Here is a 21,808-nt window from a genome sequence, read left to right on the forward strand (position 1 = left end):
CCAAATAAACTTGTCAGTGCCTAAGCACGGGAAAGCACCAGACTTCAGCCTACGCTGTGCTCTGCAAGGGGCGCCTCGCAGACACTGTTGTTACTTGGAATAGTTTGTGCTCTAGATATGTATTTTGGCATTAGTCAGTTGTGAGGGGTGGCGCACACATTCAACTCACAACTGTCACAAAACGTCCCCACTCGGTAAGACAATTCAAGCAAGAAAAACAACAGAGAGCTACAATGTAGATGATTTCAAAACCATGACTCCTAAAGAGTGTTTAAGAGACTGCAAAAGGCTGAAATGATGTATTTATTCCAAAGGCTAAATGTGAGACTACTAACAGAGTTTATCACACAGTTTCTTAGCAAAGAGGTCCTCCTATAAAAACCCCAAAGAGTTTTTAAGTTTAGGAACATTACAATGACAACAGCCTCATCTCCCCTTCGGCAGGAACAACCAGGTCTCTCTCACCCTGCACTGCAAATACAAATGCTGCAGTGATCTTATTTCTAAATCAAAACCACTGGGGGAGTGGGAGGCATGGACGGCGTCTAGGCCAGTGTGTGGCATTCACGGGCTCCCTCTGAAGGTGCAAAGCCTTTAAGGAACAACCATCCCAGTTCAGTGTGCACACACTACGGCCAAACCCACCAAGCCTACTCCGGACATTTTCATTTCCATGAGAAACAAGTCTACTTTTTCATGAAAAATGGAAAAAGGAAAAGTGTCCATCACTTTCTTGCTTGAAAAGGAAAACATTCAGATTACACACACACACATACAAATGCACACACAAGCATGCATGCACACACTTAGGAAAAAAAATCCACTGCTACTTCTTTTATCACTAACTAGAGACATGAAGAAACTTAGGGGAGTCACAGATCTAGTTAATTCCAGTTTAAAAGAACATTCTTTCAAGCTGGAGGTAGATGGCCCAATGGTTAAGAGCACTTGCTGCTCTTGGATATAACCCAGTTCCCAGCAACCACATGGGGCAGTTCACAACCACCTGTCACTCCAGGCCCTAGGGATCTGAAGCCCTCTTCTGGACTCCACAAGCAACTACATATACATGGTGCACATATAGATGAGCGGGAACACAAAGACACACACACAGACACACATATAATTACTTTTAAACTACCTTCAAGCTAAGTGTATTAGATATATTAGATACGGCTGGAGAGATGGCTCAGTGGTTAAGAGCACTGACTATTCTTCCAGAGGTCCTGAGTTCAATTCCCAGCAACCACAAGGTGGCTTATAACCATCAGCGATGGGGTTTGATGCCCTCTTCTGGTGTGTCTGAAGAGAGCAATGGTGTACTCACACACATAAAATAAATACATCATTAAAAAAAATTTTGCCGGGCAGTGGTGGTGCACACCTTTAATCCCAGCACTTAGGAGGCAGAGGCAGGCGGATTTCTGAGTTCAAGGCCAGCCTGGTCTACAAAGTGAGTTCCAGGATAGCCAGGAGTACAGAGAAACCCTCCTGTCTCGAAAAACAAAAACAAAAAAAATTACATACACACACACACACACACACACACACACACACACACACAAGAAGCAATAGTAAGAGCAACAATATCATGGGCCTCAGGAAGTCAGGCAGTACACAGAACAATATGTACTTTTAAATAGAGAAAAGTCCCAGAGGAGGAGGCCATCCACAAAGGATTAGGGTTAAGGAGAAACACAGGTTACATGATGACAAACCAAAAAAGGTATTTCTAACGTGAGGAAATGTACCTGAGTTCTAAAAGGGGAAGTAGGGAATCTCCCAGTCACAGAAATCCCCTACGACAAGAGAGGGCAAGACATGTCTTAAGCAAGCCTAAAGCGCTGGGAGGACGAATCACGGGACTTGTCATTGTACAAAAATAAACACTTTTCCAAGAATGCGTTTAAGCAGGAGGCAAGCATGAAGAAGGAAAGGCTATGGCAGCAGCTGAGGCAGGGTGATGCCCATTAGAGGAAGAGGCTGACACTTTAGAGAACAGGTATGAAAACTGATTAAGCTTAGAGGTCTCAAGACAGGAGAAAGTCTCTCAGCAATCAGTGCTGGAACAACCGGGTGGGAGACAGACAGCAGGAAAATAGAAATTACAGGAAGAAAAAAGAAAAACCTGGTCACTGACCTCACTTTTCATAAGTCTGTTCAAAATACATCACAGACTTCAACGTAAACTCAACTGTTAAAACTTTATGGAAAGCACTACAGGAAGCCATGGGAATTAGTTTTTGTTGTTATTGATTTTTGTTTTTTATAAAAACTACCAAACTCATGGCATATTAAAGAAAAAAGTTGAGGCAAATTAAAATTAAAAATTTCTCTTCTCCCAGGCACTGCTGGGTAGATGAAAGGTCAAGCCACAGACTGGGAGGGGAGATCTTCCATCTGGTAAAGATCCAGCATTGACCTAGGACTTCAGAGCCACTAAGAAAATGACTTAAATGGATAACAGTTATACATCTCTCACCGAAGAGACAGAGAACAAGACTATGACAGAGTCCAACATGGACGAGGAACCTGCAGATGAAAACAATGAGCCGCTTGGAGACACTGTCAGCAGACAGACTCAAACACTGGCACTGCCAGATGTTGGGGATGATGCCAAGTGATAGAACTGGTGGCCACAGCTGGCAAGAATGCAAAATGAAAACGGCCACTTTACAGGACAATTGCAGCCTGTGCTAGAGAGGAAAGCTGAGAATGGGCACTCTGCCAGAAGAATTCAAACTTGGGTCCACATAAAGAAAGCAATGTATGAATAGTCACGGACGTACTCCTCATATCAGCCCCAAAGCGGGTGTGAGATGCCATTCAATACATAAACAAACAGTAGTGAATATGTATGCTTGAAAGAAGCTGATCTGCCACCTCCCCCCCCCCAAAAAAAAGAAAAAAACCATTCAGCTGCATAGTGCCAATGAAAGCAAACCAGTATGCCCCTGTCACACTAAAGACCGGCAAAGCTAGCTGGTAAGGACATCAGTGTGTGCCAGAGGTCACAGTGAGGAAAATGAATGTGTGAAGACAACACATTTCCAACTTTGTTACCAAACTAATGTATTAGTCACATAGTCAATGTATAAAGTGGCTTCTCCAACTGTAATGAATATACCCCTTCATTAGCACAGTAATAACAGCAGACAAACAGCTCAAGAGCTACCGAGATGAGGCAGGGCAAAGGGTTACACGTCACCTCTCTTTTCCTAAGTGATGGATTTGAGAAGGGCAAAACATTAAAAACTGGTGGTCAGCTAGCAAAAGAAAGCCGCTGGTTTGGGCAAGACCATTTAAGCACAGAGAGAACGAAGGAAAACACAGAGTGAACTCGGAGGTACATTCACGGCTGGGTAGGATAACAATGACAACTAGAAAGACACTAATAGTTAGAGAGAGAAAAAATGAAGTTACAGAAGCCAAGAGAGTGCATTTCAGGAAGCGCCAGTGGCTGTGCTTGCACACAGTCAGACAGAGACGTCATAAGCTCCTGTGTTTGGCAACAGAAGGGTCCTTGATGACTCTGACCACAGTCATCAGATTAGTGCAGGAAGCATCAGCCAGGCTGGAACAGACTGAAGAGAAACAGAATCTGAAAAGCTGTAACAATACAAACAGACCAGTCTGTATCCAAGGGGCAGTGGCTGGAGCCAATGCGTAAGGAAAGGTCATGTGGATTTCGTTTCCTTAAGATGGCAAAGCTTTCCACCTCAAGCCCAGAGTGAGGTGGGCAACTCTGCACCATCGTTTGGTCCCAAACACGATGGAGCCAGTCAACCCCAGTCTCAACACTGCACCGGTAAGAAGTCTTTCTGTGAGAAGTTGCTTTTCTCCACAAGAAGCGCATCTCAGAGCTGGCACTGGGCAGTTTTCAATCATTTCTAAGTCTGTTAAGACTACATAAGCCTTCCTTACTAAAAAACTGGTGTGTGAAGGCGTAACAGATACTTACAGAGGTCCTGGGACTGGGGTTCAGCGAGAGAGAAAGGATGCACAATCCCCTTGCAGAGAACCCACGTCCAGTACTCAGCACCCACAGTGGACGGCTGATAACTGCCTATGCACAGTCACGCACTCGCACACACATGCACACACACACACACACACACACACACACCTATGTAAACAAATACACAGTTAAAATGAAAAAATATTTTTAGAAGATACTCAGAGCAATCATTTATCAGGACTATCTGATAGTAAAGAGAAAATATCATCAAGGAAAAAAAAAATCCCTTAACAAGATTCAAGAGTTAGAAAGGGCTAAGTAAATCCAAGTGAAAATGATAGCTGCCCAGGGAGTAACTTTTCCTCAGCGTGGACTCAAATACAGTCAAGGCAAGTGCAGGCAGCACGCTGACAACAAGGAGAACCAGGCAAATGCAGAAGCAGAGACCGCTGCCTAGCTTCACAGCTGGTGCAGGGGCCAGGGACCCAGTGAGCAGCTACTGGGGACTAGAGAGAAAACTTCCTGGCAGAGCACTATGGGGACCTCACGCATACATGATCATTAATGGCAGAAACACCTCCAGGTTCCTGTGGTAAAGAACATATAAAAATACCAGGCTTCTTTCTGTGTCTAGCAAAACTATCCTTGGAAAGCGAAACAAGACTTTGGCAGACAAGAAGAGATGGGGCGGGGGGGGGGTGGGAGGATGGTCACAGACGTGGCTGGGGACATTAAAGTTTCCAGTAAGAGGAAAACGAGACAGGTCTACACAAAGACAAGCTTGGAGACAGTAGGAAAGCGTAAAAGCTACCTTTGCGATTCTCAGTTGATCTAAGCCTTTTCTAAATGGTGACTGCACCTACACGGGGAAGCTAGTGATAGCCAGAGAGAGGTGTAGGCTGCTCCAGGATAAGGCAGCTGCAGGGCTCCGGAACGGAAATAGTTACCTGAAGGTGGAGTTGCCATAAATGGGTACTGTAAAAATCTTAGTTATAAGGCTAAGAGAAAAGAAACATGGAATTTCATAGAATGCTTGCTTGCTACCAGAGAAAAGGGGGGAAGGGGAGAGACGGAGAGACAGAGTAATGTTGAAAATGCATACAAGAAATGAGAAGTTATATACGAGATAGCTAATATGCCAAACTATCTCAGTCACATCACTTCGGGTGCTAACAGTGTATAAACAAACCCCTCAAGGGACAAATGGCATCAGGAAAACAAGCGTGAACATCCAAATGTGTGCTGTCTGTCAGATGCTCTGCTCAGGTTCAACCGCCCACCCAGATGAGGAAGAGAGCTAAGGGACAGGCATGGTGGTACATCCTTGTAGTGCCAGCACTGAGCAGAGGTGAGGGGATCTAGAGTTCAAGGTTAGCCTGGACTACAGAGTGAGATGCTAGACCAAAAGGAGGTACAGCCTCAGAGGGTCGAGTGAGCTGGATGTGGTGATCTGTATCTGGAACTCTGGCACTCCCATGGCAAGAGGCCATCAAGGGCCAGGTAGCTAGCCTGAAGCATGCGGCTTGGCAGAAATAATAGGAGACTCACTTCAACAACATGAGAGAGCTGACGCCTGAATACTGTCCCTTGTCTTCCAAACATGTCCCGTGACATGTGCCTACACTCATGAACACACATCACTCGCACAGCCATCTTTTTTTTTTTTTTTTTTTTTTTTTTTTTTTTTTTTTTTTTAAAGTAGAGAAAAGGTATCAAGGTTCCACTAATCAAAAGAAACTGGAAGGCTGGGGGGGGGGAGGGGGGTTGCTGGTAGAGTTCTTGCTGATCATACATGAAGCCCTTGAGTTTGTGTCCCAATACCACATATATCAGACATCATGACACATGCTTACAATCCCAACACTTGGGAGATGCAGAAGAATCCCTAGTTCAAGGCACACTTGGGAGATGCAGAAGAATCCCTAGTTCAAGGCTATCCATGGCTACATACTGAGCTTGAGGCCAGAAAGTTAGCTCAGTGGTCAACAACTTACTGTTCTTGCAGAAGACCCTAGCTTGATTCCTAGCACTCAAGTCTGGTGGCTCACGACTGCCCTCAGATCCAGCTCCAAGGCATCCCACACTTACCACTATCACCTGCACTCACAGCCCCCTGCCCCCAGACTCTCACATACACATAAGTTTTTAAAAATCTTTTTTCAAAGAGAAAAATCTAAAAATGTAGAAGTAGTCGTATTCATTTCAAAGTAGGTTCGAGAACAGAAAAAAACAATCAAGATATAGATTAAGTATTAATGATTTAAAAGATCAATATTGTAAGCTGTAAACATCTGTAGTATGTTTGTGCTTCCCCTTACCCCTCCCCACAAAAGACAGTACAAGGCAGAGACAAGCAAATCCTCTGTTCCAGTCAAAGACTTATGAGTAACTGACAAGACCTATCAGGAGAGAAGAAAGCACAACCTAACAGCATTGTCAGTCAGCAGGACCTAAATGACAGCTCCGGGTTACTACATCCAAAGGAATAAAAACCCATGTTCTTCTGAAGCTCACATGGCGCATTCACCGAGACAATTCACATTCTGAGCAATTAAACACCCAACAACAAACACAAAAGAACTCAAATATTTTCAGACAACAATGGAATTAAACCAAAATTTAGTAACACCTACCAATCACTTCCAGTCAGCTGATGCCCCTCAAACCCTTGGCAAGGCAACATACTTCTGAGGTCAAGAAGTAGCCTCAAGAGAAACTGAAAGTATTTCAAACCAGAGGCTGCCAGGATGACTCCCCACGTCAAGACTCCTACTGGACAAACCTGGTAATATAAGTTTGATCTCCAGAACGAATAAAGGCGGACGGAGAAAAGCAATTCAACAAAGCCTTTCTCTGAACATGCGCCAACACAAACAAAACTTTACAAAAATATTTCAAACTAAAGGAAAAGGAAATTCACCAAGATCTGGGATCAGTGCAGCAAAAGTACCACCTGGAGGGCAATACACAGTGCTGAGTGAACATGTGAAAAAGACTCAATAATCTAAACTTCCATCTTAGAAAAACTAGGTACAGAAAAAAAATGTAAACCTAAGGCAAGAAACAGGTAAAATTGACCAGAAATCAAACAACACCACAACCAAGAAAACATTGGAAAAAAAAAAAAATCAACAAAACCCAACTCTAGTTCTTTAGTCAATGCACTAACTACTGACAGCACACACTAATGACACACTTGAAAGAAGAGACCGTGAGATCCAGCACACACTAAAAGGACAGTAAGCATCAAGAGAACTGTCCCCAAACCTGGCAACTTAAACACACCAATTCCTTATAAGTCACAATCTACTTAAGCACAGGGAGGGTGGGGGTGGGGGTTGTTAAATGCACAGACCTGTACACCTGTACTTATTAAAGAAATGAAGACCATAATTAGTAACCTTCCCAAACAGAAGCACTACATACTATGACTGCACCTCCAAATTCACCCAACCATTTAATGAACAATATTCTCTACCAACACTGAGTCACCTACGTGTGGTGTGCCTGCATTCAAACACGTACCATCTATTCAGAAAGATGCAACACTGACAAGCATTACACAAATATCTACAACAATGATACCACAAGAAAGGGAACAAGGGAAATTATAGATTCATTTCTCTTATCAACAACGATGTAAAAGTCCTTGACAAATGAATTCCCAAGTGCCACTCACTATAATTCATGACAAATGAGATTTATCCAGTGTATGCAAGGCTGGTTCAACTCAGAAACCAATGAATAGAACTAATGGAACCTAGCCACAGCAGGAAAATCACACGATCGTAGTAATAAATGCCTTTATTTTAAAGACTTGGGTTTTAAGTCTCTGTATGTGATGGGTGTGGGTACAATGAGTGTGTGGGTGCCTTTGAAGATCTTATGAGGGCAGCTGGTACCCTAGAGCTGGAGCCAGAGGCAGCTATAAGCTACCTAACATGGGTGCTTGGAGCAAACTTGGGTCCTCTGGAGGAGGAGCAGGTGCTGCCAACCAGCCATTTCTGCAGCCCCTTCAATAAATGCCTATTCATGTCAAGATTCAATACCAGCTCAGGATTAAAAGCACTACGGGCAACTGGAATGGGGAGGAACTTCAGTGCCATGTGGTGTCTACAAGACTGTGCAGCTAACTTCACAACACCTTCCCCTGATACTGACAGCACAAGAACATGTCCTCTTGTGTATCCAGCAAGTGCAATAAGCAAAGGAAATGAAAGGTAGACTTGAGGAAGAATAAATCACAGGTATCTCTGTCCCCAGACAGCAGTCCACAGGATCATCTCTGAGAACACAACATGGGTGGGGAGGGGGAATCTCAACTCTGTAGGTCACTAAGCAGGGCTGAAGGACATGAAGCTAATACATGACAAGAAAGCTAACTGCAACGAGCAGAAATGAAATAAAAAGCGCTGCTTCACTTTTACAGTTAAAACAAAATACAAATGGCTGGTATACGGCTATCAAGGCACTCGAGGCTGGAGCAGAGGCCTGAGTTTGAGGCTAGCCTGGGCTACATTACAAGAGCTTGTCATGAGTTTTTTAAATGGGGATTAAAATATTATCTCATATGAGTGTGAGTGTGTGTGTGTGTATTTAGGTAAAGGACTGAAGTGCTGATGAAAATGAGAACAGACTGGTCCAGGAAGATGGAAACTTTTTATGTTCCAAGTCCAAACTGACATTCGATTCAAATGTGCAGCAGGCTTTGTGGATGGAGACAAAGGTCTGGTAGATTAAGAGGCATGGAAAAGCCGAAGACAGAGAAGAGCACAAGACTGAAGGCAAGTGAAGGTTCGCACAGCCATGTCTTCAAGGCTTGCCCAAAGCTCCAGAACTAACAGGAAAATGGTAGCATAGCAGCCTCAGGACAGAACAACATGCCAGGAGACAGAAACCAAGAACAACCAGGGCAACTCAGCAAAGTCTTTGCCTTCTGCCCGAGTCCTCAAAGGGAAACAAGCATGTACTCTAAAATTAATTAAAAGTCAAAGAAATACTTGTAAAATGCCAGCCCTTGGGGGTGAGGCAGGGGGCATAAGCAGGAACAGGACAGGGCTAGACAACAACGAAGAGTGGGAACATCTATGTGAACGGGTTTGGAATAAATGTTTACAAATACCACCAAACCAAACTCATTAAAAGGAGAGTGTCAGGATGGACTTCACTTAAAATGAGTAAAATGCAAACACTCCTCCAAAAAGAACATTGTCAAAGAGACTAAAGACAAGCCAGAATAGTGGATAAATTTTGCCAAACATACATCTGACAAAGGACTGGTATCCTAAACACACCATGAACTTGTCAGAATCAATGAACGGGTTTCCAAGCAGGCAAAACCCCTTAGAATACCTAATGTCAAAGAAGCTAAGAGAGACAAAAACCCACCATATACAAAGGACCTTTCAACAAGGATGACCAGGGACCTGTGAATTCAAACAAGGAGAGACCACATACTCCTACTGGAGCAGCCCAAACCAGACACCACCAAAGGCTGAGGAGATCTGGGCACTAGAGGATTCAGTCATTGTTGGCAGGGATGCAAAACAGGGCAGCCAAAGAATCTGCATTTCTAAGATGCCCCCACACACTCCCTCTGGAGCCCAAGGGCAGCTAGTCTCAAACCACACTTTGAAAATTATAATTACAGAGAAAAAAGTCAAACCCTTTCTAGGGCTGGGGGGTGGGGGGGAGGTGACAGCTCCGTCACTAAAGGACTTGCCTTTAGGGGTTTGACAGTTTTGTGTATAATGGAGCAGACTATAAGTTTACATTAGGACTCAGCCACAAGTAAGCAGGAAGCCCTGGGAGTCCTAGGTCAGTGATCTCTTCTGACGCCATCAGTGGATCTGTGACTCTGTATAATCTGGCACGGGACACAGCATGTGAAATGCCACACTAAGTGAGAAGGGAACTATAGGAAAGATGTCCACCTTATTGTCTAGTGCATTTTTCTATAATTCCCAAACTTTTTTTAAAGTGTGTGAGTACAAACTAAGTGAACCAATCCTATTGCAGACCTGACACTGCATTCTGTGAAAAAACCCACCTTCTTTTGACAAAGATTTTTGATTAGACAATAGGATTCTAAAACTAAAAGACTTTTAAATGTCATCTCTTTTGTCCACTGACAGTATACTCTTGGGCAGATTCTATAAGCTCCGAGTTGCTTGGCTTAAAAAATGAAAATATTCCCAACTTTCTCACAGGCTAGCTGAACCATTGGATAAGCATAGGCAACGCACCCAAGAAGTGTGTCCAATGTAGCTATGTAAACAATAATCTTGCTTTCTCCAAAATCCTAATTCTACCAAAGTAGGATAGTCAGCCCTCCTCCATGCCCGTGAATCCAACATGTCAGACTGAAAACACTGGGGGTAAAAACTCTCACTACACGAGGACAGATCTTATTGTTCCTAAGTGCCAGTGTATCAGCTAGTCTAGAGGTGATCTCTGGCACATTGGAAATTGTGGGTGGGAACACACATATACTGCACCATTTCATAAAAGGAACTTGAGTATCTGTGGACTTGAACACATCCATTCGCACTCCAGAGACCAGTAAGCGTCTCATGTCTTCCTGGAGGTCAGTCCTGCATTCCGGTGAAAAACTAAATATTCTAACTGGCAACTAAAATTAGTGCCAAGATGCTGTTGTAGAGCATCTGGCTCTATCTCAACACTCAGCACAGGACTGCATCTGCACTAGAACCTGGGCTTCCCGCATCTACTTCTTCACCGTCTTCAGTGGTTTGCTGCATTTCCCAGACTGTTCCAATAAAGCACTGCTCCTCATTTCTAATTCTGTTACTAAACACAAGTTCATTTCCTCAATGCCAGTCATGTAAAAATAGTTTGGCTCCAAAAGGCATGATTACCCTTAAATCTGCAAGGACATCCTGGAAAAGTAACATTTTATATTATACAGGTCATGTAACACACAATTCAGTTGTGTCAGAACTAAGTAAGCAAACCAAAAATACCTTAAGTGGAGATTATACTTTTGTATCTGATTTTCCAAGTCTTCCTTAGTGCCTTGACTCTATTTTTTTTTTAAACTAAACTATGAACCTTGTACAGTTTTTGACTACTGATCTGATTCTTACAAATAATTTCTTTGTGCATCACTACATAAATTATCTGCTTAGGGCAGCCTCAGCATAATAAACTTAAGTGCTAACTGGATAAACACATAAGGACTTATATAGGATATACATAAGTGATATAAGATCCCATGGACAAGCAAGGTCGGGTTTTAATAGCCAGGCACATCTGTACTGTGCTGTAATGTTACACCTTAAAGAACCAATGAAAATCACAATATGATCAGAGACCTCTAAGGCTCTCAAAGACATGCTTTATGAACAGGGATATGGCAGTGCATGATCTAGCAGAAAGGGAACTCAAAGCTGATGGGACCAGCTGCTAGACATCGCTAAGACTGCCATATATGAAAAGGATCAAACTTGCTCTGCCATCCAGGAGGGCCAGTAAGACCTCTAACATGATACTCCGCCCCAGCAGTGGCCGAGTCTTCCACACATTTATTATTTATGAGTAGTGTGGAGTTAGAAATGCTACAGTTTCTATGTATCAATCAAGATGTACGTACAGGGGTGATGAGCTGGTTAAAGAGCAAGCTGACAAAGCACACAGGAGCAAATTCTGGGTCAAGTTCTTCTCAGAACTATCCCAAACTCAGAACTATCTATCTCATCAAAGGGTGACAATGGGAGATTTACATCAGCAACTATTCCATTTTACACTAAAAGGTAGAATAAATTTTAAAAATCTTTCTAAGTAAAAGCAGAATGTTGACAAGCTGGAGTCCTTATGAAAACAACTCAAATGTGATGTAATTCATGTTGTTTTCTATATTCCCTCTCATGAGTCAATGACACCTGTGACCTTAAGAAAAAAATTCTAGCCGGTTTTCTACCATAGTCAAGACTGAATTTCTCTCAGATACACCAAGTATTATACTAACACTTAAGTTTTTTAACCTACTGAACTGTCCTTAAGAAATATAATAGTATAACTTCCTCTTTGCAATTACTTTTATATACTAGGTATTTCTTACTCTTAGAAATAGGGGATTTCTAAGCTACATTGAGTTTTTATAAAAGTCCTTAATTTATTAAACCAAACTAAAGACAAAGCAATAGACGAGAGAAGACAGAGGCAAAGCGAGGCCAGGTGTTAACTGCGGGACACCCACACATCCACACCAGGTACAGCGCTTTTGTGGTCCTCACAGGATGCCAGGCACCACGTGGCCAAAATGATACACACCTGTGATAGACTCAGGAGGCTGAGGCAGGAGGACCACAAGTTGAAGACAGCCTGTGCTGCACAGGAAGACTATCTCAAATAAAAACCACTAAATTAAGTATGGGTCATAAACACTAAGAGGAAAGGCAGAAGCTGCCTTGGCACCTCATAATATTAACAGGTTACCTGTACATAAAGAATACAATGTCTATAGGTGTATTTCTAAATAAACCCCAAGCACACAAAAACAAATCTGTGGCTTGTCTATTTCTGTGGTCTGGAAAAGCTTCCGGGAAAAATCACATTCCTGCTCCTTTATCTCTGCAGAGAAGTCAACCCTGTGGGGTTGTGTCGTCGGAAGACACTGTGCTGACGGCATTCTGAAGCTCCTCTACCTGCACCGTACCTTACCTCTTCTGTCGAGAGTCCCTTTGACCAGAATTTCTGAAAACTCCGATGCACACTTCAAAGTTCTGAAGAATTTTTACTATAGTATAATTTTGCCTCAGATGTATATACTAGTGGAAAAACTCCAGGGTACCTGTGTGAGTACTTTGGGTTTTTTTTTTTTTTTTTTTTTTTTTTTCACATTTAGAACCCAATTATTATGAAATCCTTTTTATAGGTAATAGAAATAACTGAATTGGGGAGAAAAAAAAACTTGCTTAGAAAACCCAAGCATGGACATTCTGCTCAATAAGAGAAAAATGAGCTGTGTGCACACTTGCAGTAAGTTTAAAGGTCAGTATTTCATAGTCACTGGGTTGTGACTTTTCATAGAAAGAAGCTATCCAAACATCTATCCCTTTCAAAAAACCAAAAACCAAACCTTTATTTTATCACATACAAAAATCAAAGTATGTTCATACTACAGCTAAGCTTTTCAGTAGTGGTGAAGCCAGAGACCACGCCTGAACATGTGGGAAATAACCACATTTCCACTCTGCAATGTTTTATTATGAGGACTAATGATAGCATGGGAAGACTGCAAACACAGCATGGAAACCTCTCACTTTGTCATTATCTTTGCAATCGTTTTGAAATTTCTGATGCATATCAAAAAGCTCGTGTAGAGAAACACAGCCTTCCTCTGCAGCAGGGCTGTGAACTTTCAACATCAACTCTAACATTAGGAACTCTGCCCTGTAACGGGGAATTTACTCATCTTTTCCCAACTTACCCGATGAATAGATAAGACCAAAGACTCGCGGCTTCACCCCCTGCCCAGTGCAGCAGGCAATTCCAATTAAACCTTCTACTGAGTATGCTCATTTTGCTCAGACTGGCATTTCCTTGGGAAGCCAAATCGTTGTGCTGTCAAGCCTCACGCTTTATTTCTTGGGTGGGACTCCATTTTACGTGACTTAGAGTGCCGAGTCCACTTTCTGAGCCTCACTCATTTCCTCTGACAGATGCAGCAGACTGAGAAGGGCAAGTGCCATGGTGGCGGCTGCCGGGAGGTAAGTATATACTGCTGTGAAAACCAGAGTCCCCATGGCCAGAGACGTTAAAAACAAGGGACTCTCAAGCCAAGGTCTACTATTTGCTCAAGGTGAACATTAAAGAAAAAACACTTTTCCTAGTGACACCTCATGACTGGGGTAGTTCTCTAATAAGCCATTATCTCCAACAGTTTCTGGTTTAAGCAGAGGAATAATTTATGTATGCTATTTTGTAAGGGGTTATATTTTGATCAATCTAATCTCAAAAATTTGATCAAATTACTCCTAATATTTACTATACTGACTCTAAAATTTTAACAATTAGATTTTTTCTAAGATAAAAAAATTAGAAAACAATATATTCAGAAACGCTTAGCAAAAGACACATAAAGTACACTTAAAAATATGATTGCAATTTTCACTTTCTATTCCTGAAACAAAAATAAGCCAATTATCAGTAAGTGCATTTTTTCCATGGAGAAAATATTTATTAGTTTTCAAATGATCACATAATACAAATATTACACAATAAATCATTCTAGAAAAAAATCACTTATATTAATATTCATAAAGTAAACACGGAAAAGATATAGGATTGCATATTGTGACACGATATTGTTCTTTAAAAATCTAAAAAGAAAATGCATCAAAATTAAAATTCAAACAAAACAGTTCACAGTGATACACAAAGTTTCCCTTGGCAGTAGCTTGTAGTGCATGAGGTAACTGGAGTGCACTTACATCTCTCTCGCACACTTTAAGGAACAGAGCTGAGATTCAGTAAAGCTTGAGATTCCAGATTAAATCACTTTCTGTCTTCAGTGCCGAGACAAAAAGCTAGTGCACTCAGGCCAGAAAATGGTTTGTACTGTGGTTTAAAGAATGCAATTTCTAGGTAAATCTCGCTTTCAGTTCTGAATTCCTTCTAAAATGTTAGATTAATTTATTTTTTGTTCATATGTACTTGTGAACTATCTTATTAAGTCAGGACTACAACGCTGTAATCATTCTACAGGAATTCAGAGTTCTGTGGGGGATTTTTCAGTTCAAAATTATCTTCGATATTTACTTTTAAGCATTAAACTTCTGAAAAATGATTTATAATTAAGAAATAGTTCTTATAGCCAAGAAAGACTAAAAGCAGGTTATCTCCTAGCTGATAGTCTTAAATGTTGAGGCTAACGTTTTAGTTGTCCCATTATTAATTCTACAATTGCTCTTCTTAAAACGTATTGCAATTTAAAAGAAACTGGCAGCACCGAGTAACTGTTATAGTTTTCCTTAATACCTGACTGCCAGTTACCTGATAACCAAAGAAACATCATTTTGATAGCTACTGCCAATTGGTAATTTGGACAGTTCCTTTAAACCTATTGACATCTACAGGTTTATTCTGACTGTTCATTACCTCTGCTCTGCATCACTCAAGCTGCAGAATGCCTTCAGTGCAGAGTAAACCCTAGTGGGCATTCACTGCTTAGGAACACAGACTGGACTCTGTTGGGTCTCCAAGATAGCTCTATGGCTTCATCATTTGATAAATTACAGTTAAGAATAAGGCTCAGGACCAGCAAAAGACGAGCCAAGAGAGTAAGTCCTAACAGGCTTGGGTTCACCCTTTCTTCACTTTAGCACTGGGTGACAAAAGACGAGGCAGAAGGGTTCCTCAAAATGTATTTTTTTTTAATGCTACTTTTTAAAGTGAGGGTTGCCTACGTGATTAAAATGATTTTCAGTCCCTCAATCTTTTAAGTGATACAGATACAGAGAGCTGCTTTGAAAGACAAGACTCTCAAACTTCCTCTATTTCAGTCTTCAGAATAAGAAATATTTTCATGGCCATGTAAAATTCCAATATGAAAAGATTACTTCATTATTTGAGCCTTTCCATTTTCAGACCAAAAATAAACCAGAATAAATCTTAGAAGTTTGTAAGTAACAAGATCAGGTGGCTGGCTCATCCTTGTGTCTTCTAGACATAGTGCATGGATCCATTCACCACTGCCTTCCAAACTGCAGGTGCTGCCACGTGTGACAGATATCATCCATGAGGGCTCTGCTAGAAGAGTTCCTTTTGCTGAAGAGGTATGATGTTTTACCAGTTGAAAGAAATCTGGGCAATTAGAGAACAAATAAACCGGTCTCCCATTATCAAGATACCTGGAGTCACAGAAGAAGCCACCAAGGAAACAATGAAAACTTGCCAAAGCACCAACTTCACATTCTACCCACTGTAGATGGTAAGAAATGCCTGGACTCACACCCTACCCTTGGCATCAAAGAAACTAAGAAAGAACCACCTTAATGCCCTAGGAAAAATCTGGTGTTGGCATAAATTACATTCCTAGGGACTAGAAAACTACTTTTGAGTATATAGCTTTCAGGGACATTAAATCCTGAAACTTATATTCATTCGTACTTATTTTATTAAAGAATGATGCCTACACTTGACAGTGAAGCCACAACAGTACTATCATCCCATCTCCTAAGAGATGAATGTGAAGGCCTAACATCTAGTGTAGAGAAAAAGACCAAAAGTCCTCACTAACAGGGCAGGGCAGGGGGACACCTGAATATTCAACTGTATAAAATTAGAGATTTCAGGTGTCCAGTTCAAAGATGAAGCACAAAAACTTTAATTTCTGGACTCTACGAGAATTCTATCAAGTCCACTGCTACAATAAAGGCCAGAAAATGCCTGCTTTTCTTTAATTTCTGTGAACTACACAGGCATGGAGCAAATTTTGTGTGTGCCCCAGATTATCTACCGCATTAATTATCTGGAGAGAAAACTAAATAAATGTTAGGTTTGTTTTGTGAATGGGCACTAGACAGTACTCTCAGGAAACACACAGACTGCAGTCCCACCTGGCTCCTGGAAGAAGCCAAGGGGATTACCAACAGAATAAATGGGTAATAGAAGGACACGCCACTCTATAGATAAACCCAAGTAAATAATGGAAAGCACCCACTTGTTTATTATCCTTTCCCACTCTCTCCAGAAGCTGGATATTCTGTCTCCAAGGGTTCAGTGGACAAAGTGGAGCCCTGACGTCAAAAGCTCTCCGTGGTCTTGGCTGTGTCTGTGGCTCTAGGATCACTCCTTGCACCTCTGGTAGGAGAGAAGCACTGAAATAGAGCTGAATATAGATTTAAGAAAAAATTCTTATTAAAAAAAATTACATACTCTGGTCATTTGAGTTTGTAATGGCTTATCCTCAGGACAAAAAGGAGCGATCTTGGTGCAAACTTTAAGTACCATCTTAATTTCAATTTTAGATATCTGTTATCACAAATGACTGATTTCCTCAGTAGCTACTAAGAAGAGGCCTGTACTGGTCTAAGCCATAACATACTCGGTGACAAACCACTCAACTTCAAACAGAAGATCGAAGCAAAAAAAAAAAAAAAAAAATCATAAATCATTATGGGAACCAAGATCATAGTTGTTTTAAAGGGACAGGGAGAAGGCATTCAGCCCGATACATCAGAAGATCCCCAGTTAATTCTTCTATGGAAGAGAAGAGGATGGACTGGAAAGTAGGAACAGTAAATCATAGTAAAAGAATATTACTAATCAGGAATGTCTACAGAGCTCAATTTAATTGTTTAAATTCCAGTAATTTAGACAGACCAATCGACACTACAGGCCAATATTATTGAAAAAAAAAAAAAAGATTAAACTCGTGTTTTATCAAAGATCTGACTAGTGTCAATGAAAAAGGTTTCTTTTTCAAGCCGTCAGTCATCCTTGAAACTGGAGGGCAGGATAATATTCATAGGTAATATATACTTAAATTTTTTTAAATGCATGATCCTTTATTTGGAGTCAAAAGGGACCAGGAATAATCATTAGTGGCCAGACAACAGATGATAAAGATGCTGGAAAACAACTTTACAGGTTCAAAAAGCACATAGTGTCAGATCAAGGGAAAGCTCAAAGGAGAAGCAGAGAGGCAGGCGCGGATTTAAAGTTATAGGGAAAACAGCACTGCCTCAAGGGAAATGGTCAGTTATCTTGTGTACAGAGTGGTAAGTTCTGGTTAAGTCTGAAGCTCTTCCTCTAACTGTAAAGGTGCTGTGTTTTCCTGATGCATGTATCAGTCAGCCGTGCTGTCCTATTTCTGGGACTTGTTATATTATGGGTGAACAAAGGAGGGGAAATTCAGCCAGGTTACTTTCTCCTCACACCAACTGGTTTCCTTACCTGTTAGTGGACCAAGGGTTGTGCTGTCCTGTTCTCTACCAAACAACCAACCAAGGTTATATCTCAGCATTAAGGAGGCAGTGACCATGACAGTGTCTACTGCCTTCACTTCCTCCTGGCTCTGGCAGCCAGTGTGGAAACATACCAAAGCTGAAAAGGAATGGTTACTCTATTATCTAACAACATTTAGACAACTTTCTTAAAGCCTGAAGAGGAAAAGAAAGCTGAACCCTTTTACTTAGGAACATATCCAACTCTGCACAGATGAGGAATAAAACCAGTGTGGCCCAAGAAACTTGTGATGAATCTATCCATCCAACCTTTAATTTCTAAAAATTAAAAGAGATGAAGAAAAAAAGAAGAAGAAGAAGAAAGTAGCAGAGGAGGTGGAACTGGCACTAGGAAAGACAGGGAAGCCATAGGCAGAGTACTTCATGGGCCAAAGTGGCAGCATGTGGTCCTGGCTCACAGAACCCATACACTTGCAGGACACAGGGTGGTTTTTAAAACACTGCCCAGTGTTATCTCATTGGGGAGGGAGACCAGGAATGAGGAAAGGAGAGAAGCACACATTAGAACCAAGACCTGAATACAGACTATCTAGAGAAACACTTTCAAGGCCTCAGAACTAAAGAAAATGACTGACGTTCCCATGGCTGGAACTGTCATTAGTAACTCTGCTGCGAGAACAGCATAGACCCAGAGCATCAGAGTTGCCTCAGACGTATGCCCCTTATATTTCTGCAAGTGAGCGCTACAGAGACGCTGCAAAAATCACTCCACAATAACCCTCCAATATTCCAATATAAACCATTGAAGATTATTTAAGAATTCTCCATTAATAAAATCTAAGTAAAATTTAACTGTAATAATCAAGGCAGTGTTTTAAAAATCTATTCAGAAATTATAAACAAAGGCTGAGGTTTTTTTTTTCCAAATTTCCCAGTTTCCCTCTAATTATCAAATAATAACCAATCATAACATGGAGCTGGATGAAAACTGGAAAAAGGGGAAGGGCCATTTTAAACATTAGGTTAAGTTCACAACTTCAGCAGGAGCACTGAGGTAATCACTTCAAAACCTTTATTTTCATACCTTCAAAAATACATATCAAAAACATGTTAACAATCTTAGCTCAGAAAAAAAAGAAAACCTAAAAGTCTTTATGTTCAGTTACAAAGCAAGTTCAATGTGAGCTTTTCAAAGTCCCATTTCTCTCAAATATTCCTTTATTCTGCCTTCAGCACCAGGGCCTCTGACATACTCTTACTCAGCAACAAATAAACACATAGATTTCACCAAACAAAAATTACTTTGCTATCGTTCAAAGGAGCTGGTATTCTTTTCACTGTAAGTTAAAATTCTGATTGGACTTGATGATTTTATATAAAAAAAAATATACAATTTCAAGATGAGGTCATGAAGAGCATCAATGGCATATGTATCCCATCAGCACACGGAAGACTACCTCACCCCACCACGCCCAAGCACTCCTCTCTATGTGAGGTAACTAAGCTTTCTGAAAGATTGATGTGTAATTACTAGAGAATAAATTTCAAACCAAAGATAATAAAATCTGTTGTGCTGTGATGTCACAGCAAGGATGTGAATGGCCTCTGTACCCATGGATTAGCAAAGTCATCAACATTCTCTGGAATTGTCTCCATTTCTAAAGAGTCTTACAGAAAATCCGGCTACGTTCAAAAGAAACACTAAGTATTACTTATATATACTTAGCATTATATGCATGTACACATCCCACTGAGAAAGACAAGTTCCTTGGAAATGTCTATCAAATGAGGCTGTTTGTAAAATTTGCCCTCAGTACTATATTATTAAATGAGAATATATGGCTTATTAGCTTTACACATTCCTATCATCAAAGAAAACCAACATACCTAATTTTTTTTTAAACAATGCAGGAGAATGACTTTTTTGCTGCTGCTGCTTTTGAGGCAGGGCCTCACGTAGCCCAGGGTGGCCTTGATTTTCCACCTCTGCCTCCCTAGTGCTAGGACCACACAAAAGTCCATACCAGTCCACGGATGTGATTCTCCCTTAAAGGCTGTGCAGCCACGAGTCTAGTTAAACCTGCTGCTTACCAGTGTGCAGATTTATAAAGTAGACAGTATAAATGACTTGGTCACCTGCCATAGCATCTTTTTCTTACATGTGGCACTCTGAATAAATAATTCAGCAAATGTTTTCCAAATGAAGCGTACTAGTCAAGAAAACAGTAAGAGAGAACTGTGTTTCCTGGCTAACATACAGGTAGATACCATATGGTTCAACTTTAATTCTTAAGGAAACAACTTTATCCACAGTATCAGAGTTCAGACAGGAGATGAGACCAAGTGCCAAGACCGGGCCAAGTGCCAAGCCAGCCATGGCTACATAACCAGACCCTATCTTCAAAACAAACCAACCAACAGACAACAAACCCCCCTCAACATACAACAAAATCCCGTTATAAATGATTTTTATTTTTCATCCTTTTGAAAAAGCTAACGTTTAAAATGTTACTGGGACTGAAGTCACACCACTAGATTTAAAAGTCAAATTTTGTTAAAAGGAAAACAGTAGGTAACTAACCAAATGTGTCTTTACATGAACTAAGGCACAGAATCAAGTAAAAGAGATGAAAAATGATAATACATGATATATTTAAAGTGGTCAACAAACTGAAGGGCAAAGGGCAATGAGAACAGACCTGGTACGTTCTGCCAGCTAGCTCTGGCAGACAGAGAAGAGCAACCTCAAAGGAAAGGCAAAGCACGAACATCCTTAAATCTGATTCTTAAAAAAAGAAAAAAGAACGGTCTATTTGACCTGTTGTATCAGTTACTCAACTGTGGTTTTTATAATTAGCCTACCTTTTCCTTCTCCAAAAGCTCCTTATGCTGGCTTGTTTTCTTAGTATAAATTATTGGCTTTGTTCTTAGGACAGTCAAGAGACTCTGAAATGTATGTTATTTTTAGATCAAATGCCTCTTCTATTTTATTTTTCTAATCCTAGGACCCCAAGTTGTACACTATATGAATACACTCAGAAAGATTGAGAAAAGACATGTAACATTCATGTTTCATTAATTACATTATGTAATTAATTAATTAATTAATTCCTTTAGTATCTTTATCCATTTATGGCAAAAACTGCCATTGGTCAACAACAACAAGATGAAGGACACAACTGAAAAGGTGCGGATGCACCCTGACACAGCAACAATGTCAAACACTTAATCAAGTCAGGAAGTACAAGAAACCAAATACATAATGCTGTCCCAGGTCATCACCTCCACAGAGCAAAGAGAAAAACAAAAACCCTCTTAATCACTGATGGAAACAACTCCAGCAATGGAACAAGTAGAGCAGGCACCTCATGATCTAGACACTGGGCAGGACACAGCAGCACTCCTCAGCTGTAAAACACCTATCCCATCCCATCAGGAGAAAAGAGAAACAGGGTGAATGAACAGAATGCCCATAGAGTTAGCTGGTACACCACAGAGACAGTAAGACCGGACACAGGATGAAGGCATTGCGGAGACCCAACCACCAAGTACAACATGGGAATCTAGACTGGATCTTAAAAAGATCAGAGGAAACATTATGTCAAAGTTCAAAACCAGCTTACAGATTGATGCTGATTTCCTAATTTCTAGATTTGTGATAGGAATGCCAAGGAAAGCTGGGTGACAACTTCTAAAAAGACTGCATGACTCACTCCTCCTGTTTTAATATGAAAGGCTAAAATTAAAATCCCAAAAGGTCTTGAATCAGTTGCTGTAACCATGTTATACTCACTGAAAAGAAATATAAAGCATTTTTTTCAGATCAAAATAATTTAGTCCATTGTTTCTTCAATAATTAATCTCAATGGAAATAACAACAGTATGTCATTGTGAATCTAAAAGTTCATAGTAGCAAACT

General features: G+C 40.8%; 1 protein-coding gene across 4 annotated transcripts in view; it reads right to left on the reverse strand.

Moving 5' to 3' along the window:
* Tsc22d1 (TSC22 domain family member 1) overlaps positions 1 to 21,808 on the reverse strand; it is a 103,868-nt gene that overhangs the window by 62,521 nt on the left and 19,539 nt on the right. The window contains exons 3-4 of one of the 4 annotated variants that reach the window (XR_013109268.1): positions 16,644 to 16,811; positions 14,134 to 15,784 (exon numbers count right to left, since the gene is read on the reverse strand). The exons of 1 other annotated variant lie outside the window; for it this stretch is intronic. Coding sequence is in view for 1 of the 3 variants with exons in the window: in XM_076930701.1 (XP_076786816.1) it covers positions 16,769 to 16,811 (43 nt within the window). In the remaining 2 variants the exon portion in view is untranslated. Of the gene's footprint in view, positions 1 to 14,133; positions 16,812 to 21,808 lie in introns of those variants that run through there. 2 more of the 4 variants (XR_013109267.1, XM_076930701.1) reach the window with 2 other exon arrangements.

Source organism: Arvicanthis niloticus, chromosome 3 (genome assembly GCF_011762505.2).
Source record: "Arvicanthis niloticus isolate mArvNil1 chromosome 3, mArvNil1.pat.X, whole genome shotgun sequence".
Taxonomy (NCBI): domain Eukaryota; kingdom Metazoa; phylum Chordata; class Mammalia; order Rodentia; family Muridae; genus Arvicanthis; species Arvicanthis niloticus.